This window comes from Citrus sinensis, chromosome 2, assembly GCF_022201045.2.
Source record: "Citrus sinensis cultivar Valencia sweet orange chromosome 2, DVS_A1.0, whole genome shotgun sequence".
In the NCBI taxonomy this organism is placed as follows: Eukaryota; Viridiplantae; Streptophyta; class Magnoliopsida; order Sapindales; family Rutaceae; genus Citrus; species Citrus sinensis.
Genome location: NC_068557.1, coordinates 25,812,674 through 25,839,206, shown reverse-complemented (window position 1 = coordinate 25,839,206; position 26,533 = coordinate 25,812,674). Strand labels below are relative to the sequence as shown.

General features: G+C 37.0%; 4 protein-coding genes across 4 annotated transcripts; 2 read left to right on the top strand and 2 right to left on the bottom strand.

The window, feature by feature from the left end:
• Positions 1 to 1,428: 1,428 nt before the first annotated feature.
• LOC107175604 (protein FAR1-RELATED SEQUENCE 5-like) lies at positions 1,429 to 3,006 on the bottom strand. Its single transcript, XM_052434982.1, has 3 exons — positions 2,867 to 3,006; positions 1,875 to 2,563; positions 1,429 to 1,748 (listed from the first exon to the last, which is right to left on the bottom strand). Exons 1-3 carry the CDS (start codon positions 3,004 to 3,006, stop codon positions 1,429 to 1,431), a joined length of 1,149 nt encoding a protein of 382 aa, XP_052290942.1.
• Positions 3,007 to 13,798: 10,792 nt separating this feature from the next.
• Positions 13,799 to 15,501, top strand: LOC102616933 (uncharacterized). The gene has a single exon (XM_006468632.4). It carries the CDS (start codon positions 13,976 to 13,978, stop codon positions 15,266 to 15,268), a length of 1,293 nt encoding a protein of 430 aa, XP_006468695.2. The 5' UTR covers positions 13,799 to 13,975; the 3' UTR covers positions 15,269 to 15,501.
• A 5,108-nt stretch (positions 15,502 to 20,609) lies between these two features.
• LOC102617243 (DNA damage-repair/toleration protein DRT100) lies at positions 20,610 to 22,802 on the top strand. The gene has a single exon (XM_006468633.4). The coding sequence runs from the start codon at positions 20,851 to 20,853 to the stop codon at positions 22,651 to 22,653; it is 1,803 nt and encodes a 600-aa protein (XP_006468696.2). The 5' UTR covers positions 20,610 to 20,850; the 3' UTR covers positions 22,654 to 22,802.
• Positions 22,803 to 23,035: 233 nt separating this feature from the next.
• On the bottom strand, positions 23,036 to 25,270 carry LOC102617532 (high mobility group B protein 7-like). Its single transcript, XM_025094652.2, has 8 exons — positions 24,671 to 25,270; positions 24,360 to 24,442; positions 24,217 to 24,271; positions 24,032 to 24,133; positions 23,883 to 23,940; positions 23,728 to 23,772; positions 23,475 to 23,633; positions 23,036 to 23,361 (listed from the first exon to the last, which is right to left on the bottom strand). The coding sequence occupies exons 1-8, from the start codon at positions 24,787 to 24,789 to the stop codon at positions 23,284 to 23,286; spliced, it is 699 nt and encodes a 232-aa protein (XP_024950420.2). The 5' UTR covers positions 24,790 to 25,270; the 3' UTR covers positions 23,036 to 23,283.
• Positions 25,271 to 26,533: the final 1,263 nt, after the last annotated feature.

Sequence of the window (26,533 nt, the reverse complement as noted above, 5' to 3'; positions counted from 1 at the left end):
CGCACAACAAAAAACTAAATCACAAATTTTGGATTTGTAGAGGATGTAAGAACTTTCAATGGGCATAAGATCGTAAACCTAGCAAAGAGAAAATAGACTTGTTAGTGGATGAAGTTAGGAAGTTGGCCTTAGAGATCGAGTGTTTGTCCGTTAAATTTCAATTAGTGCATAAAGAACTTGAGCATATGCGAGAACGTGAAGTGCAGAGGCGATTGTTGGACGACGAACTTCGAAAGAGAGAGGCACCACGATATGATTTTATTAAAATACTGATGATTGTTGTATTATGTTTTTTCTTAAAGTATTATTTTTAAGTTGTTTCAAGTTAAAGACTTGTAGACAAATGTAATAGCATTTTCATGTTAAATATAAGTTTCCGAGTTGTTTGACTCTCTGGATTTAATTCATAGTATTATGAAATTATAATTTGGCCCCTAAAATTATTCTAAAAATTATACTATGGTCCAAATCATTCTAATATTTTCCAAATGAATCTATTTCTAACATTTTAAAAATAGACTTATTAATTCACAGTCTTATGAAATTAATCATTTGGCCCCAACAATTATTCTAGAAATTATACTATAGCCCAAATCATTCTAATATTTTCCAAATGAATCCATTTCTAACATTTTGAAAATAGACTTATTAATTCACAGTATTATGAAATTATAATTTGGCACCAACAATTATTTTAAAAATTATACTATGGCCTAAATCATTCTAATATTTTCCAAATGAATCCATTTAACATTTTGAAAATAGACTTATTAATTCATAGTATTATTAAATTATAATTTAGCCCCAATAATTATTTTAAAAATTATACTATGGCCCAAATCATTCTAATATTTTCTAAATGAATCAATTTCTAGCATTTTTAAAATAGACTTATGAACTCCAGAATTTCAAAAATGTCGAAATACACATACACCAAATTACATTAGTTCATTAGTTGAATAATACATAAAACATAAGCATAAGCTAACTTCGATCACATGCTTGGTTCATTAGTTGAAAACTCCCCTTGATTGGCCTCCTCAAAATTTTGTTGCGGTGCATGTTGCAAGTGTACATAATTCATCTAATACTGGTAGTAAGGGGGAAAAATGCATGTTGTAGGGGTGCTTGTTGTGGTTGCTGTTGTACCAAAAAAAAAAAAATTTAAACACAAATTATCAAACATATGACAATGAATGGAAATAACAAATAAAAAAATATTACCATAATCATATTGCTCTCTTGTGTTGGGATTGTAGTAGCCACCTGAGAAGATAAATCATGTATCTCCGCGTCCTAGAAGTGCAGTCAACACACATTTAAAGTATATATTAAATTAATTTAAAATGAATGTATTAAAGTATTAAATTAATCTAAAGTATATATAATTACCTCTATAGTTGTGTTTATCGAAACGTTGTTCAATTTCTATTTTGACCTCTTAAATTGCTTTTGCTTTCTTTGACAAGATGGATGACCTTTACGCCGAGTTACCACTGGATCTTGTATGTTACTACTGGATCCACCATCAATGGTTGTATCGTCACCGTCACATCGAACATTTAGAGATACATCCTTCATAACTTTCTCAATCCAACCCATAATGTTTTTATGGCTTTCTTCATTTTTGGAAGCTACCTCAGCAACATCATAAAAAGTAGTGCACTCCTCTTTATATCGCTGATGTTTAATGTTCGAACTCCGTGCAGCATAACTGACTTTGACTTTACTAGAGAATCTCCGCACATCTTTCCTCCATCATTGTAGGATATACTTTTTAGGCAGTTGCACACGGTTACGTGACAACACTGCGATAACGTGTTTGCAAAGAATGCCCTTATATTCAAACATTGAGCACACACAACAAATTTCACCTTCATCTTTTTCAAAAATGACTCTAAAAGTCTTTTCTCTACTCTTTTCATCGTTTTCAATAACTTCATATTCTAACCCTCCACAACTGAAATCCTCACAATATATCTTATTCACAAGCTCCTGCTGAAATTTCTGAAACTTGAAAATAGTGTACACTTCTTCAACTTGCTTTTCCATTGCAAAATTGGTACGACATGGCAACCGTTGGCTAAAACTCCGTGCATCTGCTTGCCATTCTTTCTCAATTTTACTTTCCATTGCTTTCTCATATTTCTCCACAAATTGCTTCAAAGTTGTTTTTGAGTTAACATACCCATCAAAAAAAGCATTGATACTCTCACTACGTTGAGTGATTGACATTCCAGCCCAAAAAGTAGTTTTCACGAATGCTGGAACCCAACGATTTCTTTCCTCATATAAATCATTCAACCACTGATTATTTCTAAGATCATATTTATCTAACATGTCATGCCAAGATTCCTCGAATTCAACAGGAGTATGTGAATTATAAACAACAGAAAGTAATGAAACTTTAATGACATGATATTCTGCATACCTTCCCAACTTCTCAGGCACTTTTTTCAGTATATGCCACAAACACCATCGATGCTTAGTGTTTGGAAACACAATCTGAACTGCGTTTTTCATCGCTTTATCTTGATCTGTAATGATTCCAAGGGGAGGACAACTAGACATACATGATAGTCATGTGTCAAATAACCACGTAAATGTCTCTGTGTCCTCATGCGAAATCAACCCACATCCTAACAAAATTGATTGATCATGATGATTAACTCATATAAAAGGAGCAAATGGCATGTCATACTTGTTTATAAGGTATGTGGTATCAAATGTGACAACATCTCCAAAGTCTTTATAGGCTACCCTACTCCCTGGATCTGCCTAAAATACATTTTGTAACCGACCCTCCTCATCTAGGTCAATACTGAAGAAAAACCCATCATTTTCTGTTTGCATTTTCTTAAAATACCTCTGAATTGCAACAGCATCCTCTTCCCTGAGTCTTAATCTCCTCACTTTGTCAACATGATTTCTAGCATCTCTTTCTAAGAATGATACATTTTCAAAGCCACCAGCCTTGACAACAATCGACTTAAAACTTTGAGCCATTTTAATTCCAACTTCTTCATTTATCTCAAGCTACTTTTTAACAAAATGACTAATGGTACGGTTGCATCGATAATACCTACTCTTGCTCGGACTCAAGGCATGGTTGTGTTCAATGATCAAATTTCCAATTACCCATTTTCCACTAACAAAATCCAAACGTCCTCCAATTTTAGCATTGCATCCAATTTTTTAGTTTGGTTGAAGCCGCAAAATATTAGTGGGTTTGGCTTTTGACTTGCCGTTTCTCCCACAAGCAAATGTCACATATCTCAAACTCTCATCATTCCCTTTTCTACAAGATCTACGAATCACTGGAAACCCCTCTTGTAGGCCAAAAGCTTTATAATATTCAAACATTTCATCAGGACTATCAAAAGACATCCCAACCGTAGGTTCAACAACTTTTTCCACCACCAATTCCTCATTATTTTCTTCCATTTCAGCCCCTTGTAAATCCTGCAATTCTCCAACTTCATTAACCTCCTCCACTTGTTCGAAATTATCCATTAACTGCTGCAAATTTAAATAATTCAATATCTTATAAGTTATTTATCGCAAATTCATTAAATTTTGAAAAAAAATTTAAAAAACAAAATGAAACAATTCAACATTCAAATTGAAACAAGTTGATTAAGGCTGGATACGCGCAGTTACATATATTAAAATGTGAAACTCTCGAGTTCAAAGAATAAAAAACGATTCAAACCAAATTAACCACGTGGATTAGACAAACTTTTTTTAGACAAATTTAAGCTTAAATTGGTAACATCTTGAAAAAGCAAACTAAACTTCTGCTCAAATTTCCACTTAAATCACAATTTAATCATTCTAAAAACTCAAATAAAAAGCCCAGAAACTAGAATCAAACTTTACAAAAAGAAAAATGCACAAAAACTCAAACAAAGCGCGTGTAGTTAAGCTTTACTTCAAAAAAACAAACTGGTAATTAACTCGATTAATACACATTATAAAAATCATGTAAGCAAAGTTTAGGGAGACACTCAGGGGAGTGATTAATTAACAAAAATAAGAATAATAATACCAATATTTGTACAGCTCAAATAAGAATAATAATACTCAACTTAACCCATTATATACAAACAAATGGCCAGCTCATTTCTATTTTTAACCACTTTTTGGCAGGTTCAATGTGGTGTCAAATGCCATAGCATGCTCATATGCAGCAATCTCTCTACTTCTTTTGTGGTTAAAAAATAAATTCAATGTTACAATGTTGTAAAAACACAGGGAAAAATTAAAAAATAATTCAAAAAACAAAATACTGCAAAGAAGACAGTACCGAAAAAAATAATTTAAAGCTTCGAAAATTCAAACTTTCAGGGACAATGTTCTTGTTCTGCCGAAACTTCGCAGCTGTTGTTGGTCTTGTTCCGTCCAAACTCAGCTTAGTAGCCGAAACTCACCTTTCAAGGACAAATATCGCAGTTGCTGTTAATCACTTTCTTCACTAAATGGGTGCGTTCTGCTGTGGATGAAGTGTTCTGTTGTGGATCCCGAAAGGCTACACCGTGGTCGAGGAAGGAAAGTAACGATTTTTTCGGCTTTCAAAAAAAAAGAAACGAATCGCGCTCCCAGCTGCTGGATTCTTTCAGGGACAATGTTCGCGTTTTGGATTCTTTCAGGGACAACGCTCGCATTTTGGAAATGGTAAGTCAAAACGGCAACGTTTTGGAGTATAAAAAAAAAAAAAATTCAAAACGACGTTGTTTTAGTTATTTTCGGGGTTTGACCCGAGACAAATATCAGAACTCATATACTTTATATATAAACTTTCTTGAATAAGAAAAATTCAGTTTTTTTTTTCCATCTCATGGACGATAATTGTCATGTGAGGGAGACTATTGAGGATAGCATAGAAGATTGTAAATTTGAGGTATTTTTCTAACCCTATGCATATATACATAAATGAAAAAAAGTTCATGGGATTTTTTTTTTTTTTGATTTGTTTTAACCAACATAAGCCCCTACCAATTATTCATCACTTAACTTTTTATTTTTTAAAAACATATTTATAGTTTATCCACTTTAAACATTTTATTTAATAAGAAATACTTAACCAATTGATGATTCATTGAAATGTGAGATACAATTCAGGCTATATTTGGTATTGCGATACTCTTAACTTCGGGGAATTTACACAAATAGCCATTAAAATTTTGCATTTTTCACTTTTAACCCCACTAACTTATTTCTATCAATATTAGCCAAAACTAAAATTTCAAGACCAAAGTGCCCTCTCCATCTCTCCCCCAACTCCACCTCTTTCACGTGAGATCTCCAAGAGGCAAAACGGCGGCAGCTTCAACCATCACCGGCGACGGCTTCACACACCATCAACATAAGTAAGCCATTTTATTTATATTTGATTAATTAAGAATGAAATTTGAGAATAACAATGGTGGTGGTAGTGCTTGTAATGGTGGTTGTGGATTTTGGGAGTGTGTTGTTTTGTAACGGAGATTTTTTGTGCGAAGGGTGCGTGATTGTGCAGTGGGATTGGGCTGCAGCGCCATGGGTGCAGCACCCATCGCGCGAGCTGCAGCAAGCAACGCGCGAGCTCGCGCGAGCTGCAGAAAGCAACGCGCGAGCTCGCGCGAGCTGCAGTACCCATCGCGCGAGATCGCGCGATGGGTCAGCAAGCATCGCGATGGTTGCTGCAGCTCGCGCGATGCTTGCTGCAGCTCGCGCGATGCTTGCTGCAGCTCGCGCGATGCTTGCTGCACCCATTCCCATTGCGCGAGTTCGTCCGTCGCACAAAAGTGCCTATCGCAAAAAATTTTGTGCGACAGTGTGCCCGTCGCACAAAAACTCACAACACACGTTCTGAATTTTTGTGCGACGGGTTCCCGTCGCAAACATTTTTGTGCGACAGGGTGCCCGTCGCACAAAAACTCACAACACACGTTCTGAGTTTTTGTGCGACGGGTGCCCGTCGCAAATTTTTTTGTGCGACAGGGTGCCCGTCGCACAAAAACTCACAACACACGTTCTGAATTTTTGTGCGACGGGTGCCCGTCGCAAACATGTTTGTGCGACAGTTTGCCCGTCGCACAAAAACTCACAACACACGTTCTGAATTTTTGTGCGACGGGTGCCCGTCGCAAACATTTTTGTGCGACAGTGTGCCCGTCGCACAAAAACTCAAAACACACGTTCTGAATTTTTGTGCGACGGGTGCCCATCGCACAAATTTTTGTGCGGTGGGCACCCGTCGCACAAAAATTCAGATTTTTTTTCAAGAGTATTTGATCTTAATTTTTGTACAACCGGTGCCCCTTGCACCAAAGTTTGTGCGACGGGTGGCCGTCGGCTTTAAATTCAAGCATGTTGCTGAAAGAAAAGACTATTTTTTTGTGCGATAAGTGGCCGTCGCAAAAATATTTGTGCGACGGGCACTCATCGCACAAAAATTCAGATTGTGTGTGAGTGGAAAAATAGCGCAATAGATTGTCGCATAAAAATATAGATTACACCCAAGGCCGTTTTTACTTTGTAGATACCTTATTTATTTTATATTATTAATATTATTATTCTATAAATAACACAATAATGAATAAAATTTCAATTGTTTCAGGTAGATGGCGAAAACTAAGTTGGCAAAGCGCAATCCGCCTGAACCTAGGAAGGAGCCGGGCGTGATGAAGTTATATTTTGATGATCATTTCCCGGGTCGTATTTCAGAGACGTCAAAATTTAAAAAAGTCATCGCAGCTATCCAGTGTAAGCTAACGCGCAAACAATTGTCATTGTTTAGAAGTGATGTTTTTGGGCACTTCCTGGACTTGGGTAGTTATAATTTCAGTGGTGTTATATTTCACAACCTATTGCTTAGGCAAGTGGCACATAAAAAAACTAATAAAAATCAATTATGGTTTCAAATTGGAGAGCACTTGGTTCGTTTATCAATTGGAGAATGGTGCCTCATTACGGGGCTTTCCAATGGTCCGAACATCGAACCAAAAAATTTGAAGACGCAACATAGGTTGCTTAATAAGTACTTCGGTGGTCGGTTTAAGGACTTGACTCTCAAGCAATTGGATGCTAGATTTTCCGCTTTGAAATTTCGTGCCATGGACGACACTGATGCCTTGAAAATCGCGTTGTATTACTTTGCGGATAGGGTACTGAAGGGGAGAAAGGATCATAGTCAAGCTGACTTTCAGCTAATGAATCATGTTGACGATATAGACCACTTTCGAAGTCGTCCATGGGGTCGTTTATCGTGGGAAATAATATACGACAGTTTAGACAATGCATTGAACCAGAAGGCCAACAAATTTAAGATGGAGCGTTTGAAAGATCCTTCTCATAATATTGAGAAATACAATATTTATGGGTTCAGTCATGGGGTTCAGGTGAGTTGGTAAAAAAAAAAATAATATTAGAGTTCGTTAGTAGTATATTTATACCAAATTAACTTATGTGGTTTTTTAACTTTGTTTGTTGTAGGCTTGGCTTTTCGAAGTGATCGAGGGGATACCATCACAGTGGGCCGTAAAGATAAACAATCATATTCCCCGCATCTTAAAGTGGAAGGCATTTGTTTCTTCGAAAATAACTTATGATGCAGTGCATTCGTTTTTCAACGATAACACTCGTGTTGTAAGTATTATATATATTTAAACAACAATAAAAATGTTAAGTACTAAAAAGATTTTCTAACTTCAAATTTGGTAATCAAATGACAGGGGAATGTTATGCAAACCCTCCAGGCAGATGCAAATGAGGAAATTACAAATTATTGGAAGTCTGTGAAGGATTACGTGCCACGTATCCCGATATGGGTTCGTAATGTAAGTGGCATGGAGTAGTAAAAAGTTATGTATATTATCAAATATCGACAATGTTACTAATTATTTATTCATTATTTTGTACCATGTGCAGCATCAATTTATAGGCAATGCGCCGCTCATTCGAATGAAGGTACCGGAGCAGAACCTTATTGACGATGAGCATGCTCCAGCTAACCAGGATGACCGCGATGAGCATGCTCCATCTGACCGCGATGAACATGCTCCATCTGACCACGACGACCATAACGAGCATGCTCCATCTGACCACAACGACCGCGACGAGCATGCTCCAGCTGACCAGGACGACCGGGACTATGATTCTGACAACACAAAGGATCGTGAGGTTATATTTTTCTTAATAATCATCTCTGTTGCACAAATATAAATTAATAAATCATTTTAACACTATGTTGTTATATTTGTCTACCCTGATACCAGTCTAGGACAAAGTTGTCCTTCGATTATGTCATTCGACGGATGGACAAAATTGATAGCTCCATTTCTGCGCTGAAGTCAGAATTAAGGGAGTTTAGACAAGATGTGATGGGGTTCATTCATTCATATAATGATGGTACGTCCAAGCGTGGATACGATACTTCTCCGACTGGACGCTCGTATATGGTAGGGTAGTTTAGCATTTTATGTTTGTTATTTGATATTTTAATCTGACATTAGTTTAATATATTTATCTTATTTTAAATGACAGACTCCGGGAGACCGAGGAGTATATACTGATGTTGGTGGCAACAACGATCAGACTCCCATGTCATTATACAGTTTGTACGGGGAAGTAAGTGGTGATAGCGTGCAAATCTTGACGGAGGCGCCGCCATGCATAAGTAAGTTTGGACGTCCCTACCGGCCCTCATATGTTTTTGATAGTCCGTACATGATTCCTCCTTTCAAGAAAGTAAGGAACATTAGGCCTGCGCCTACACTCCAAATAATGGATCGTGATATCGATGAAAGAACCAATGTCGATATAAACCCACTTAGAGGATTGGAGGATCCAAGAGGATTCGATGAGTTCGATCAGTGGTTTGCTGGCGCAATAACAGTGGATCGCACTATTCGACAATCGCATAAATTTTTTGAAATACTGTTGGGCCACGATGCACTTGGATGGTTGGGGGATGAGGTTAGCTTTTTTAAATGTTTTTTTCTTATACGTCTCATCTACTATTTCTATTTTAAACCAACATGTTTATATTATGCTACAGCACATCCATCAGTACTTGCGATTGATAAGTGAAAAACAGAGACAGTATCCAAATGCCATGTCTCAACGTGTCACGCATACAGATACGTTTTTTTGGGTAATGATCTTACAGAACTTGTAATTAACCTCTCATTTTCTTATCTTGTAATAGCATGTTGATATTGATACTCTCCTGTTATTTTTCTTTGAATATATCTTCTAGGTCTTTTTGAAGCAATTATGGAACGATGGTGATTGTGACCTTAATTCATTACAATATAGCTACAACTTTAATAGTTATATTGATGGACGAGAAGAAATCATGTCGAAACGTTTCACAGACGTCGATATGGTTAGAATAGCTACGCAATTCAAGATGGTTTATTTTTTTTTTAATATCTTAAACATAACAATTAACTTGCATTAATTAATGTATGTAGGTTTTCATTCCCGTGAATCTGGGCGGCGATCATTGGATAGTAGGTCGAGTCGACCTTCGCAAGAAAAATGTGTGGATTTATGACTCGTTGGTGGCAGTTCGTGATGATAAAACGTACAAGGATAAGTTCAAGCCACTTGAAGTCGTCTTCCCTCGATGGTTAGAAGATGTCGGATTTTACAACGTCCGACATGACTTGCGGAATGCCAACCCTTGGAATGTCAAAATATGTAAGGGTGTGCCGCAACAAGAGCCTGGTAGTGGCGATTGCGGCGTTTTTATGTTGATGATCACGATGTATTTAATGTTTGGGCTAAGACTTAATTTTACTAGTGGCCACGGGCAATACTTTAGGAAGAAAATTGCTGTAGACATATTTAATGGTGATATCGGCCTTTAGGATATTGTGGCGGTGATATATAATGATGAAATTGGATTTTAGACGATTGTATTTATAATTATTATTGGTGTGTACAAAACTTTTTTTTTACATATAATTGAAATAAAAAATTTGCAATATAATAGAAATTAAATAGGTTGTTATATATAATTGTGCAATAAATAAAAATCAGATCTCAAAATACATAACAATTTAAAACGATACAATTAGCTTCGTGTCGACGCAATGGGATTTTTGCACTTTTTTCGGTTATGACCCACTTCGTTGCACCGGCCACATCTTATAGTTCTCCTGTCAACATCCTCACCAACAGAGGGTATTCTGAGCTCCGGAATACGCCCGGGCAGTGGTGCTTCTATTGGTGGGTTAACTTTCATTGCTCGAATTTCCTCAGGAACCTCCCAATCTGCCATGTCGCCAACAGGCTCTACTGGTTGTGCATAAGCCGTCACTAATGATTCCTGAGTGTAAAATTCGGAACAAAGACTTATGTAATCCACGCGCACGGTTATGCAAGCAGCAATTGCATGTGCACAAACAAGCTGATCAAGTTGGAACACTCTACAGGAGCAAGTCTTCTCACGAATGTCAACTATCCCTTCTTTAATACCACCACCCAAAACATGAAATCGATACTGAGCCACAGGACGAACGGTCATTCTTTCAGCCAAAGTTCTCCTATCAGAGACTATTTTGTCTGCCCACGTTGTTAGACGAGTACTCATCGACTCAGCCGTAATTTTCCTATCATAAAACCATTGCTGCAATGTTTTCCTAAAGTGATCAACAAGATGAGTTATAGGAAATTTCCTCGGTTCCCTCAGTAATGAATTCACGCTCTCTGCAATGTTGGTGGTTAGAATACTGTACCTTCTACCTTCGAACTCAGACCTTGCCCAATTACATGTGCCAACATTATTCTCTAAATAGTCAGCTGCACCCGCGTGGAGTTGCCACAACCCCTCTAATTGTTTTTTAAATTCTTCGTGTCCATATGTTTTCGCTGCGTTTATGAAGGCAGGCTCAAATTCATCCCAAAGAGCTTTTGACATCTTGAATTTTGACTTAACGTTACCTTTGACATGGTAAAAACAAACGCCATGGGCAGCTGAGCGAAATACCTTTAAAACGGCTCTCTTGATCGCGGTGCATCGGTCTGAGATAAATACCAACTCCGGCATATCACCAATTACTCCATGTAATTTCGTCATAAACCATTCCCAAGCATCATTGTTTTCCGAATCCATAACCCCAATGGCTAACGGATACAATTGGTTGTTTCCATCCAGGCAGGTCGCAACAAACATAGTTCCACGGTATAACCCCTTTAGATGAGTACCATCCACAGCAATCACTGGCCTCATGCACTGCATGAAACCCTTGATAGAAGAGCCAATAGCTACAAAATAGTATAAGAAATTATCATTTCTATCTCGCCGCAGGTGAGTAACTGTACCTTCATTTGCTTTGGTCAAAACATGAGAGTATTTAGGAAGTAAGTTATATGATTCTGCAGGGTTGCCTCGAACTATTTCAAGGCCAACTTCTTTGGCCCGATATGCTTGCTGATATGTTAATTGGACACCGTATTCCTGCTGGATGTCTGCTCTGATGTCATTTGGAGTATATATTCGTTTTTCTTGGATGAACTTGTCCGCAATAATATGACCAACAACCCGACTCCTTACTTGATGAACACCACCAGCCAATACCTCATTACAACAAGTGTGTACGTTGTCAACTCTTCTCACTAACCATGGAACATTCTGCTCATTCGAAACTCTTGTTGCTCGAATACGCCATTTACATAATTCCGAAGAACACTGGGCCTCGAAACGTGTTGTTGTGGACCGTGTGATCCTGAAATCAAATTTACCCCTCAAGGCAACTTTACGCAGTTGTAGTATTAACTCATTCTTGGCAACAAACAACTTACCCACACTAATATCATCATAATTATAATTTCTGACCAAGTTAGGAGCAGCTAAGTTTGAAGGTAAAACTGGAGCAAGTTGTGCGAGGTGGTCAACTGTTGTTCTCCTTCTCGAACGTGGCACTGAAGGAATAGGTTGACTGGCAATGTTATTAATAGGAATACTATTCTGATCATCATCATCAACATTAGTAGGAATATGAGAAGGACCAACGCCTCCATCACAAACTGAACTATTGAAATGATTGTCCGTTGTATTATTATATGGTTCCATACAAACATTATCTACTGCTGTGTTGCCGATGTCGTCAATAGGATCATCATTACTGCGAAATTCATTATTGTAGAATGGAGAGTAACGTTGCTCTAATGACAGTGTCTGTGGTAATGCCTCTGCTTCAACATCCGCTAGGGTAATGCCATTGTCATTAATAGTGTCATTGTAGCCGTGGAGTGGAGAGTAACGTTGTTGTAAAGACAGTGTCTGTGGTAATACCTCTTCTTCACTATCAGGGACAGAGACATTTGCTCTAAAAGAAGTTTCAGTTTCTACAGGTGGCTCAAGATCTTGGTAATCAACTCGAGAAGATGTGGTCACAAATATAGGAATGCATCCGTAATTTACCACATCAGAGGCCATATGTAACACAACCTTGACTATTTCATCGTTAAATATGTCCATAGGCAGTGAACATGTACGATACATTGTATTACTAGACCTCAAAGTTGTCTTCATGGTGATATTGTATTCATTACAATTTATCTGTAACACATCATAAACTCTTGCCAGAAACTGATCAAATGTACAGTCTTTTCGAATTAGAAAGGCTGTATTATTGCCATTCACGTACTCCATACTCCCATCCGCCAACGTCTCCCACCAACCGTCGTAACACAGTTGAAGCACAACTGAATCCATTAAATCTACAAAATATACAAAAAATATAACAAATGTGGTTACACATTGTGGGTTTGATTTGTTTCGTTGCAAGCGTTGAAATGATATATTATACACAAAAAAATGAATTTATTTAGCCGTAATTATGACCTCCAGAAAATAACCTAAATTTTGTGTAATATGATTTTTTTGTGCGACAGCATCTGTTGCACAAAATTTGGTGCGACGGGAACCTGTCGCACAAAATTTCAGATAGTGTAATCAGATTTTTTTGTGCGACAGAAAGGCAGTCGCACAAAATTTGGTGCGACGGGAACCTGTCGCACAAAATTTCAGATTGTGTAATCAGATTTTTTGTGCGACAGAAAGGCAGTCGCACAAAATTTGGTGCGACGGGAACCTGTCGCACAAAACTTTGTGCGACGGGACCCTGTCGCACAAAAAATTTGAATTTTCACAAATTGGTCAACAGCCATTGCAACGTATTGCCTCCAACACAGTCCGACAATAGACCACCAACCACCACAAACATCATCACAACAACACACAATCACAACACAACACAAGAACAATATAAAGCATGTGTTTGAAATTGCTAACCTAGGGTTTTTGAACTTCAACTGTTATCTTGGAGATTTTGATTGCTATTATACGTGATTTTGGTGGAATTAGTGTTGCTGAACGGGATTCCGGTGAGATTGCCGCCGATGATGGTCTCCGATTTGGCTCTCTATGGTGCTTCCGTTTGGTGAGAAGTGTAGGTGAGTTCAAGCTTTGGTGAGCTTTGGGTGAGATTGCAAGGGTATTATGGTCCAAAAGTTTGTTGTTTGGCTAATATTGATAGAAATAAGTTAGTGGGGTTAAAAGTGAAAAATGCAAAATTTTAATGGCTAATTTGTAAAATTTCCCCTTAACTTCTAACCCATAATTATAAAAATGCAAATGACAATTCCAAATCATTCCAAAATAATTAGAAGAAGAAGACGAAGAAGAAACAAACCAACCAAATAAGAATTTTAATATAGAATCTGTTAGCTCACATTATTGAACTTATAATTGGGTACCAAAAGTAATTTCTGACGACCTTCAAGCTGTAAATGACATGAACCCTTATCCCTACACATCATCTGCCCCAACAGATTACTTGATACAGAAACCAACTCCATCACGTCTCTTTTTGACACATAAAGATAAATCCAATCCGCCCCAGCTTTACCTTCACCTTCATCTTCATTCTCTTTCAATATATTTTTTGATCACCCATTAATATTCAATCAAAATTCAACCATGCCATCTCAGCAAGGCAATATTAATAACGATTATTTAGAAACCCTTGTAGCCTCAGCTCGCCCTTTCCTCCGAGGAGAACTCGAAGCCATAGACAAGAACTTGCCATCTCTTATTTCTGTCTTGCGTTCTGTCGGAGCAGGGGAGTGCTGGCACAAACACGGTAGCTTTCTCGAGCATCTCGTTGACATTTACCGGATCCTCAAAATATGGAAAGCCCCCGACTGCGTTTGCCTCTGCGGCCTTTTCCACTCTGCTTACTCAAACTCTTACGTGAATCTTGCCATTTTTGATCCCAACACCGGCCGAGATGTCGTCCGTGGCCACGTTGGCGATGCTGCCGAGAAATTGATCCACTTGTTCTGCATTGTCCCGCGTCAGCCCTTGATCCACGATGATCTTTTGTTCGAGTATTCCGATCAAGAACTCGTTGAGCATCTCAAGGCCTCTGATGTTTCCTTAATAAATGCCAAAGAAAAGGGTTTGTTCAACGCTGAGGAAGCGTGGAGGAAGAAGATTAATGAGTTGTTGCCTGCTGACGGGCTTACAGTGAAGCACATCAAGACTGGTGAAGATGTGGGGGTTTCAAGAAGGGTGGTGGCTACTTTTGTTATGTTGACCATTGCTGATTTCAGTGACCAGCTTTTTGGGTTTCAGGATTTTTTGTTTAACAATTCTGATGGGAAACTTGAGTTTGCTGGGAATAGTTTTTCAGCTTTGTGGCCTGGTGATGGCAAGCCTGGGCTGTGGATGAATTCATTGTCTAGAATGGGTGCAATTTATAGCTTGATTGCGAGAGAGGAAGAGATTTTTATTCAAGAGAGGAAAACATCAGCCGCTGCTGTTGGTGTTGGTGTTGATAAAGAGAGAGATGAGGATATTGAGCTTCCGGTGCCGCCAGTTTTTGAGAATTGCACTAGAATTTTGGATGCAAAGGAACAGATTGAGGCTAGGGACTTGTATTGGGAGGCTGTTTGTGGGAACTCTGATGGGTCAAAGGAGAAGTTGGAGAAAGCAGAGGAGCTGTTGTTGAGGTGTATTGAGAAGAACCCATTTGTTGGGGAGCCACATGTGGTGTTGGGTCAGATTTATTTGGCAAAAGGTGAATTTGAGGAGGCCGAGAGAGAGGCTGGAAAAGGGCTGATGTTATTGTTGGAATGGGGCAGTCCTTGGGATAAGAGGATGTCTTGGGAAGGCTGGGTTGCTTGGACCAGAGTTCTGTACATGAAGGCTAAAGAAAAATCTTGGCCTCAGACTTCTTGGGGTGTCCTCAATTTAGGGTTTGTGAGGTAAAATGTGTTGGTAGCAGTCATTTGCAGCTTGATCTAGTTACATGTTCCATGTTCAATCAATAAAAGTTTCACTACTCTATTACTTCATTAGTAGTGTTTGTTTATGTAAGGCACAGAGCTTGATTAATAATGTGGTTGTATTTTTCGTATGTATCTGTCTTGCTAAGTTGTTTGGAAGGAAATAAAATATTCCAACAGCCACAAAAATCTATTTGTGCTGTTTTTTCTCCTGTACTCAGCTGTGATTATTGCAAGCAATATCAATAAAATACTCCTACTTGTCATTTATGAAATTGAAACTTGATTTGACAAAATATATAATTAACAAATTTTTGGCTGTTGGGGACGAACTTGAATTGGGACATTAGTTTTTTCGGCTATGTCTCAATTAGCATTTATATTTTGGCAGATGCAACTCAATTATATAATTGGGTGAGATAGTCCGATAGTTTTCTCTCCTAGTGTGGAGTATATGCCCCTTTAGTAAGAAGGATATACATTTATGTTGTGCCATAAGAAATTTGACTTAGAGTAATTGTAATAAATTTCTAATTGTAAATATTGGTAACATTCTATTTTAATGTATACATAAAAAATAAAATAAAATAGTATGTACTAGTTATATATATATAGACACACACGTACATATAGCCCAAAATTTTGAGGTGAATAGCTGCATACTTTGTACAATGACTCTTCTTTTAATCGTTGTGATAGCTTTCTGAAAAAATCTTCGGCAAAGTTCTCATCAATCGTAATGCCGTATAAAGTTGTAAATGGAATAGGAGAGAAACTTGTAAATCCATTGTATAAAGAGGCTTGTAAAGATAACAAACTTATGTAGCAGTTTCATTGCAATGATATAGAAATATATGAAAGAAAATGACTTAAATGTACATAACTTGTCTGGAAAAGTCCCTGTTGCTAACCAATAGATTCAGTACTAAACTGCAAGTAATCATCAATTTATTCTAGGCATATGCATCAACGTGAGTGAATCTCACAAGTCTCAAGTACTCGTAAGGGTCACTGGGTGATTGTTAACTTTACTATTTTAACATTTCGACCCCCAACTCTAAGATTTTGAATGCTAGAGCTAGCTTCAGCCCTGACGATGGATTGATGATTCGTACGTACCAGACATATTATGAATGACAAGAACCTCTCAAACTCTAGCTTGTATAGCTACAAAATATGAACATTATTGCTGGTATGAAATCATTTGTGTAAGACATGTGCACCATCAATACATAGCTGACATTTTAAGCTTGTTTAGTGAGAGATAGCTCATAGTCATGGACTCTATGATCATGTGATTGTTTATTGTCTCATACTACATATTTTCTTCTTCCCAGTCTCATGTATTGCGTTTACTTAGTTTCCCTTTCCCATTGGTCAATATAGTTTTACTTTTTTCTGCAGTTCAAATTAATGCTTTGTTGGATTATATATGCAGGTTGGTCCAAACTTTGCTTGAAAATTTTGACCACATATTTTTCATGGTTCAGAGAAGTGGGGAAGAAAAATGCTCCCTTAAGATTCTTGCTATTTTGGTGGATTCGTAAACTTGCAGTGCCCTTAAATTAATACATTTGAATTACTGAGAAATAGAAAATAATTCACCATATAATTGTACTTCAATTCGTCACACAGGACATTCGTAGCCCCTATAGCAGCAGTAGGAATGAAAGCTAAAATAACTACGGGGACTGCAAATTTCGAAGTAGATGAAGTAAGGACCATTGCCGATCAATCAATCAATCCTACCTTTATGTCTTGTCTGGCCATTCATTGTGGGGGGCTAACTGATATTGCAAATAACTAATCAACTTGTGCCTATAATTTTTTGCTTGTGCATGTAAGAAGTAGTATTTCTTTTAAATAAAACTAGAAATACATTACAATTAAAATAAATGTGGCAAATGAACTTTATACAAAACCGAAGATTCTACATATCTTTAAAAGCTATCCTCGAAAATTTATCACCCAATTTAAGCGGCATTCATCAAGTGAATTATGAAATAATAGTATAACAAGAACACTTTTAAAATTATGAAAAATCATTATCCACTTAATGACATATCATGCCATATAAATGGAATGCATTATTGAATTCACCCTGAATCTTTATGTCGTCTTCGTGACTTTGTTCATTCATTGTGGCGCTTGTATATACTTTCTCCATGCAACTGTTCAACTTGTGACTACAACTTTTTGCTTGTTTCTAAATGTAAGGCTCGATTCCGTGTGACAAATATTCATTGGCTTGATGTAATCAACAGAGTAATCAACCTTCAATTTGTATTAGAGAATGAATACCCCGAAAAAAAATGTTAAATTAACAGGAAGTTACCTATCTTTTGATATATATATATATATATATATATATATATATATATATATATAACTATCAAGTTCTTATGCGTACTGGCCTCAATAATGGCCACTAATTTGAAAGATCATATTTAAAACTTTAAGCAAATGGGTCCATTAAAATCATCCAATGTCCTAAAACTTAAACTTAACGACTACAATATCCAGATATAGGGTCGATGAAAAATGATGATGAATTCCAGTCAAGATTGTCGATTTGATGTGGGGGCAAAAGCGAAAGCTCTTTCCAACCGCAATCAACGCAACCTAACTCATTTATCTTGATTTGTGAAAAAACCTAACACAAACAAAACAAGCCATCATAGTCGCATTTTATTTTTGCCCAAGGATAAATAACATTAACGATCAAATACAGTTCATATCCCACTCAGACTCTTTGATGCCAACTTGCCCATTTGAGCTGTGTGTGAGTGTCGAGTTACTTTCTTTTCCTCAATCATAGCTAGCGCAAAGATTTTGGGTATAAGGAAAATGTAAATTAAGATCAAAAACTGTAAAAGAAAATTATTTTTGATAAGAAATGTAATTGTTGATACAAATATGGATCAGATTATTGGCAAGTTATTTTCGGTATTTAATGGGTTTGAATAAATCACAAATACATTATGTGCGTTTATTAAGCAATTATCATATGCCATACAGCATATGAAAACGACGTATCCAACGCGTATGCATTTCTTGTTTAAGAGTGTAACTTTCATCAATTAATGCCCGACGATCGCTTCATTTTCTCTCAGGATCCAACGCGTATGTATTTTAAAATAACATTAAAATATCTATTAAATGATTTGTTTTACAAGTCAATGCGTTTTAATTTTTGGTTTGGTTTCGGAAGAGAGTTTATAATTACTTGATTCAAAGTCAAATGGATTTTAATTTTTTTTGTCTCTTCCTTAATCTATGTTGGCAAAAAATCAATTAAGAACACATAATCGATTTCAATATACATGATTACTCGGTGAACTTTGAGGTAATTGTCCCTGCACGCATCTTCAATGAGAGTGGAAATGATGTTATTTGAGATGATATTCAATTTCTTTCCAGCTAGCTAAGCTAATGAACCCATGACACGAACATAAAAAAAAAATCATAACCGTTGAGATTTTCTCCATATGATAAAATTTCAGGACCCACGGTACCTAGATTCATTGGCTCGTAATGGAACGCAGATTCATTGGCTGTTAATGGAACGCAGATTCATTGTGATTAGACATGACCCAATAAGACAATCTTAACTTGTCATTAGTCATCACCTGTGAAAGTGGGAAAACAATTGCTTTTGTTTTTTGAAATTCACTTGCTATTGCGGTCAAGTGATTTTTAAATAATTTTGTTTAATTATTTATTTAAATTTAATTTTCATAATATATATACATATTATAATAAGAGTGTTTTTATTTTGTTAAAATAATAATGACATTAATAAATAAAAATTATTATTTTCAAAACATTGAAATGTATTTATTTTTTTAATAATATTCTCGCTTTAACAAAGTGAAGATGTCCTCACTTTTAAAGTTTTATTTATAAATATCACATTAATTTATCCAAAAAAATCTATAAAAAAGATTGAATGTAGAATTATTATTGAACATGTATAATAATCATTTGTAAATGTAAGGTGCAAGTGTCGGTGTAGGTTCGAAATTTTTGCTGTTACACATTCTCCTTCTATCATTATTTCACTAAAACATAAGTTCTAATTATAAATATCTTTAGATTTAAGAAATAATAAACAACTCTTCAGAGAAAAAAATTAGAAAAGAAAAAAGAAGAAAAAAAAGAGGAGGAATAAAGAAACAAATGAGTCAAATTCCAAGAATGAGTGTTTGACAAACGTCTACTAAATTTTCAACAAATCTGACTAATAATACACGCTGTAAAAGATTTGTCTTGAAAAAGTGCAAGTTCAGATTTATTATTTTTCATTAAACAAGTCCTCATATAGCATTTTCAGCAGTGTTTTTGCTGCTTTTAAAAAAAAATCTAAAAGCAGAGAAAACAGTTTTTTTTATATACTAATCTTTCTGTTGAAGGTAATAAAGACACTTAATTAAACAATAACAAAACAAAGCAGACAAGTTTCCCAGTTGGGAAAAGTCAACATCACGTTTCATGTATAAATCTTCTATCTTTCGTGGGGAAAATAATACGGTGTTACCTGCGGTAGTTTTAGCATGGAGCTGAAAGTACTGGAAATCAATCTTAACCACTCCTTTTTCTTGAATATGTCCCCATCTGCCTTTAATACTATTAATCATCATTACCTTTTGTCAACATTTTATTCTACAATTCAAAAACAGATATAACGGTCACAATTTTTAAAAATTTTTACACGGCTAACAGGACTGATCAATCTGTTTTTTTATGATAAAAATTTTTGCGGGTGCAAGTATTGGACCTGTGCTGTAGCAATAAGTTGTTTGTTAATTAGTTGATTGGAGAAAATAATGAACAAGTTATAATTTGCTGAAGGATTGTACAGTTCCAAAGTGAAGTCATCTATCTTGACAAATGTGAAAGCCATCAATTTGCAAAATTATGAACCCACATGGAGTGTTTGATCACCTGAGCTTCACCATCATACATGACACTAATGGTACATACAGCAACGTACCCACAAGCAAAAATCCAAGCAACAACATAAAGGAATAGTATGTGATGGTTAATTTCACGGCTGTGAAGATGGTACAAAACTTGAAAGAGCCAAAAGAGAGATGAGATTTAATTGGTTGTTTCCCCCAAATGAAAAAGGTGTAATAGACTAGAATTTGAAATCTACTGCGCTCCAACGTTCAAAAGCAATTAGGTCCCTCGTGATCCATCGAACGGTCACAAATTTGCATGTGAATGTCTTTAATCTGATTTAACAGCCCATGTAAAAGTTATTTTATTTTATTTTTTACTTTGGCTACTATAAATATGTGTGGACATTGTTCAAAAATTTGCAGATCCGCAAGTTTGAAACTTTTTTTTTTTTTTTTCACTCTTTTTCATCATTCTACCTTCTTGTCTACGTGAGGGAACAGAATAAACAAACAAACACAATGTCCGCTTTACAACTCGTTTTACCTTTTGCTTACTAATAGAATATGTTTTTTTCTCCCTTTACTTCTTTCAAAGTTATTGTCAGATTTCTATATATTTTTTTATCTATCCTTGTGATCTGATCAATACCCACTTCTCAAAATGCAGATTCTGGGATGGGTTTTAAAGGTTTTGTTGATGTGTTCAGTTCTTGGTATGTTTTCAGTGACATCGGTAGCTCAAGAAAGGCCATTGTCACAGGCTCCAATTTGCTTTGAAGCTGATAGGCTTGTGCTTCAGGAGTTTAAAGCCAAAATATTGAAGGATACTACTGAAATTCTGGCTTCATGGATGGGGAAAGACTGCTGTGGAGGAGATTGGGAAGGTGTTGTGTGTAATCCAGCAACCGGGAGAGTTACTGGGTTAGCTTTGCAGAGGCCTGATAGAGAGCTTGGAATGTACATGATTGGCACTTTGCCAGCTGCTCTGGGAAATTTGCATTTCTTGGAGGTGATGGTGATAAGTGGGATGAAGCACATTACAGGGCCAATTCCAGAGAGTCTCTCAAATCTAACACGGCTCACCCAGTTGATCCTGGAAGACAATTCTCTTGAAGGCAGCATTCCTCCAGGTTTAGGCCATTTGTCTTTGCTCCAAACACTCTCACTTGGTGGGAATCGTTTAAAGGGGCCGATTCCTCCGAGCCTGGGGAATTTGAGAAACCTCCTTGTTATAAATTTAGGAAAAAATTCTCTGTCAGGTCCAATCCCTCCAACTTTCATAAGTTTTCTGAGTTTGCAGTCTCTTGATTTTAGCTTCAATTTGTTATCTGGGTTCATTCCAGATGCCTTAGTTAGGTCTCAAAATCTTACCTATATTGATCTTTCAAATAACCAATTCTCTGGAAAATTTCCCATTTCCATTTGTGGTTTGGCCAATCTCCAGGACTTGTCACTGAGCCATAACCAGCTCACCGGAACAATTCCTGAGCAGATTGGCGGCCTCAGATCCCTTAACAGTCTTAAACTGAGTGGTAATAAGTTTATAGGTCATATTCCAGCGTCTATTTCGAGGTTACCAACCCTTTGGAACCTTAATTTGTCTAGAAATGGATTCTCAGATCCTTTACCCATTATTCTTGGCAGAGGCATTCCTTCTTTGTTGTCAATAGACCTGTCTTACAACAACCTGAGTCTGGGGACAGTTCCTAATTGGATCAAAGACAGACCACTTTCGAATGTCAATCTAGCTGGATGTAAACTACGAGGTGCCCTTCCGAAGTTTACAAGACCAGATTCCTTGAGCTCCATTGACCTCTCCAATAACCTTTTGACAGATGGGATTTCAAGTTTCTTCACAAACATGTCTAGCTTACAGAACATCAAACTTTCGAACAACCAGTTGAAGTTTGATGTTTCAGAGATTAGATTCCCGGACGGGCTTGCTTCTATTGATCTGCACTCTAATCAGATTACAGGGTCTCTCTCTAGCATCATAAACAACAGGACAAGCAGCTTTTTGGAGGCTTTAGATGTGTCAGGCAATCACTTTTCGGGTGAGATTCCAGAATTCACAGAAGGGTTGAGCTTGAAAGTGCTGAACATAGGAAGCAACAAGATTACAGGCCACATTCCAAGTTCAATATCAAATCTTATTGAACTTGAAATGCTTGATATTCAAAGGAACCAGATAGCAGGCACCATCCCTACAAGCTTAGGGCTATTGTCAAAGCTTCAATGGCTTGATGTATCAGTCAATTCACTCACAGGAAAAATTCCAACCAGCTTGTTGGGGATTCGAGGACTGAGACATGCAAACTTCAGGGCAAACAGACTATGTGGAGAGATCCCACAAGGGAGACCTTACAGCATCTTTCCTGGATCAGCTTATGCTCACAATCTGTGCTTATGTGGCAAGCCATTGCCACCTTGTAGAGGAAAGAATCAAGCAAATTTGGGCCAGTGAATGCTGACTCAGTAGCCAAAGACATGCTCATACCATGTGAGCATCGTAACACGAGGGAATAGGTTCTGTTTACTGCAACAGTCATAGTTCATTTTTTATCTACTTATAATTTTCAGTTTAATTTTATCAATAATGATTATTATTGAAGAGATCATTGTGTCAAAATCACTTATTAACAAAGAGCACGCATAAAACCTAAGCACAGATAAGAAATCATTTGGCCAAGCAAACTTGTCTCAGTAATAGGGACACATTAAGTTTGCCCATCATAAGTTCAATTATGATAACTACTGGAGAAGTCATAAGCATTGACATCTATTCAAAGAAATACATTCAAATGCAAAAAATATGATTGCATATTGGGAAATTACAGAGATGATGCTTAAAGATTAACACAATCATGCATGATTACAATTATAGAATTGGAGAATGACACCTTAAGTTTAAGACTTTGAAAGCTAGACAGAGCAAATTTAACACAGCTAGTTAATTTCATTGACTAGAAGGTATTCAAAATTTACAACACCAGAGTACTCAGGGTCACAGTTGTTACAAGAAAAATGGGACAGAGGGAGGGGAAAAAAAAAAAAAAAACCCTAGCTATTCCTCACAGCATCACATACTATTTATCTAATAATCATCTAAATTTTCTTCATCCTGTTGCACTTCCTTCTCAGCAACATCTTTTTCTGATCCACCTTCATCACCCTAGACAAAACACAAACAAATTAACACACTTTATGAGCACTAAAACCATTTTACAACATACAAGACAAACATTATACAAAGATTAATACTTTAAACAAATTTTGGGCATTTACATCTTCCTTTTCAGCTTTGTCTTCAACTTCATTTTCAGCTTTGTCTTCAACTTCATTATCAGCTTTGTCTTCAACTTCATTATAGTCACCATTACCCTCCATGGCTTTGGAATAATCAGCCTTGAGCTCAGCAGCCTTATCCAAATAAGGCTTCTTTTCCTGAAATAAATAACAAGAATAAAATTAAAGACCATTCACATAGTTAACTAGTTCTCCAATTCTGTGTCTTTTCAAAAGAAAAACTTGAACTCACTTCATCTGTCATATTCTTCCACTTCTCACCAGCTTCTTTTGCAACCTATGTTAATTATATCAAACACAAATGCATCACTAAGAAATTAACCCCAAAATAAACTTAAAACATTCAGCATTTACAAACAAATCAACTCAATGCTAGTAAAAATATACCCCTGTAACACCCTTAGAATCAGGATGTGCTTCCTTGTATTCCTTTCTGAAGTCATCCCTGCATATTATCAAGCCTTTCTTAGTACTTAATAGAATCATAAAAATTGCAACTCTAAGAGAAAAAATATAGAGGAAGAGAGAGATATTACATGAAGAGAAAGAAGGCAGTGGGAGGGCGCTTGGGCTTGTTAGAATCACTGTCTTTCTTTCTCAATCTCTTTGCCCTTGGTTCTGTTGATGTGGGCTTCTTCCTATACAAAGAATTTATCATACCAAATCAGGAACTTTCAAGAACACATGCAAGTTTGCAAAGCAAAAAAAGTGGGGCATTTACCTTTCAGCAGGCTTCTTCTTATTAATTTCAGCAGGCTTTTCAACAACTTGAGCCTCTGCAATAAAATCACGTAATTGACAAGTTAGGAGAGCTTAATAGTGGGAAGATATAATTGGGGCAAGTTGAAAGAAAAGTGAACTGACCCAAATTCATCTTGATTTTAGCATCAAGGCTGCAACTGTGCATACTGATAAGCGCCACTGGAACATTCTTGTTGCACTCTTCACTGAATTTTTTTCCCCCCCACAAATTTATCAGTTAAGACTTAAAAATAATGAAAAATAATAAGACAGTTTCCATTTCAAAAAACTGATTAAGAAACTAACCATGGGGCTTACTTTATCTAATAATCATCAATTCCAATCACAGTAAATAAAGATGTAGATCTTCACTTCACAGCTCACACAAAAGGCTATGCAATTAAAAAAAAAATGAAAAGAAAAGATAACGTTACCATCTAGCGAAAGCGCTGCCGTCTCTGCCCCGCATAAGAGTGGCGGATGAAGTGGAGGCGGATTGGGCGTCGACCCTCTTCCTCGGCTTGGGAGCATTCGATTTTGACGACGACGGCATTTCTTAACTCTCTTGAGGGAATTTCGGAATGTTTTTAGTGAATAAAGAAACTGCAAATGAATGAGATTTGGGGGGTTTTGAGGGGTAACTCGATAATAAATAATCACATACGCGCTTGGCTTTTGTTGATTGTTGATGCTGAATTTGAAGAAGAGGGAAATTGAAATTTTGGGTTTTATGCGTTTTGGCGCACTCTTTTATGTAAACCCCCGCCCGATTCGTTCAGTTTTTATCTCTGAGGATGTGGATCCGTGACTTGGCGCTCTTACTCACCGTTGGTTTCACGACTCTTCTGTTTTTCGACGGTTTGGATTCATCGCCCCCATCTCCTTAGACCTTTCCCGTCTCTCTTGATTTAGGTTGCTGGGTTGGGGTTTGAAATGGGCCAAGTTGGATTTCTCGTGAATATCCAACTTCGACATCTCCTACTAGATACACCCAGCGGACATTCAAAACAGTCTTGGCATATTCGTGCGGGTGTAATAAGTAACATGATATGCAAAAACTTGGGGTCTGATTCGTACGTGCTCGGCAACTACATTATGAAAACAGATTCAGAAAATGCAAAATGCAAATGGCACATATTGCGTAAAACAAATTATAAAAATATTCCTTGAAACAAATGCAAAACACGCGACGCGAATCTTTGTGAGTCTTGACAGAAAATATGGAATAGAAGTGTTGGTCAAGCTCTCCAGTGCTTTATCTGATGGCAGAGAGGTAATCATGGTTGATCAAATAGGTGAAGGAAATGAGCCAAAACAAATTTCTGGGTTCTGATTCAAAATCGAACCAAAAATGCTTGGTAGGGAAACAAATTTCTGGCTTCAGAATTAAAATCTTACTTCTGTCTTTGTGAGCAGAGCAATGGGATTCTTCTGATACACCTCCCTGCAACCAAAGGATGTATCGGTTAAGTTTACACTCTTCGAGCGAGTGTCGGCTCCAAAAAAATTAGAGAGAAAGAGCAAGATTGAAAAGAGAAGTTGAGAAATAGAAGAAGAGTCGAGAAAGATAAGAAACAATTCATTCCGTATATCCTTACATATACCCCTTTGTCTATAGAAGTTTCAATTCAGCTCAGCAAACAACTTGTAATAGAAAATATAACAGCAAAAATAAACCAGCAAATATAGATCCCTAAATAATCGGAGTAACAATAAATCAATTCCACTACACGATATAGTCTCTAAACCACCCAGGGGGCCTTCTCAATCGTGTGCCTTTCTGTGGTTCATTACAAGCTGCTTCGTCCTCAACATGTGACGTGGTTTCTTTCTTGGGTTGCTCATAATTGGACTGCCCTTCTTGTAAACATTCAAGTTGGTCCAACTGAATTTGAAAGGTTGTATCATTAACCAAAGTTGGTTGGTGTGAGTGGTTCGGCACTCTCACTCCTTAAGAGAGGTCAGGGGTTCAAGCCCCGCTCTCGTATGCAGTCATCACTTTGGCCAGCACTTTACCCCTTATGGGCCGACCCGGTACGAACGGGGATTAGTCTGAGTTGTGGTACGGGCTTAAAGGTGCCTCCCACCGTTGGGGCCCACTCAGGACCACCTCGTGGTTCAGACAAAAAAAAAAAGAAAGGTTGTATCATTCTTTGGTAAAAAATAAGTAGAGTGGAGAAGTCTTAGATGAATTAACTAATGGACTACGAGTGTCATTACTTCTCGGATTAGGAAATCAAACTCATGAACAACATTCATTTTACAAAATAGAGGCATAAATTAGGATCAAAATCGTG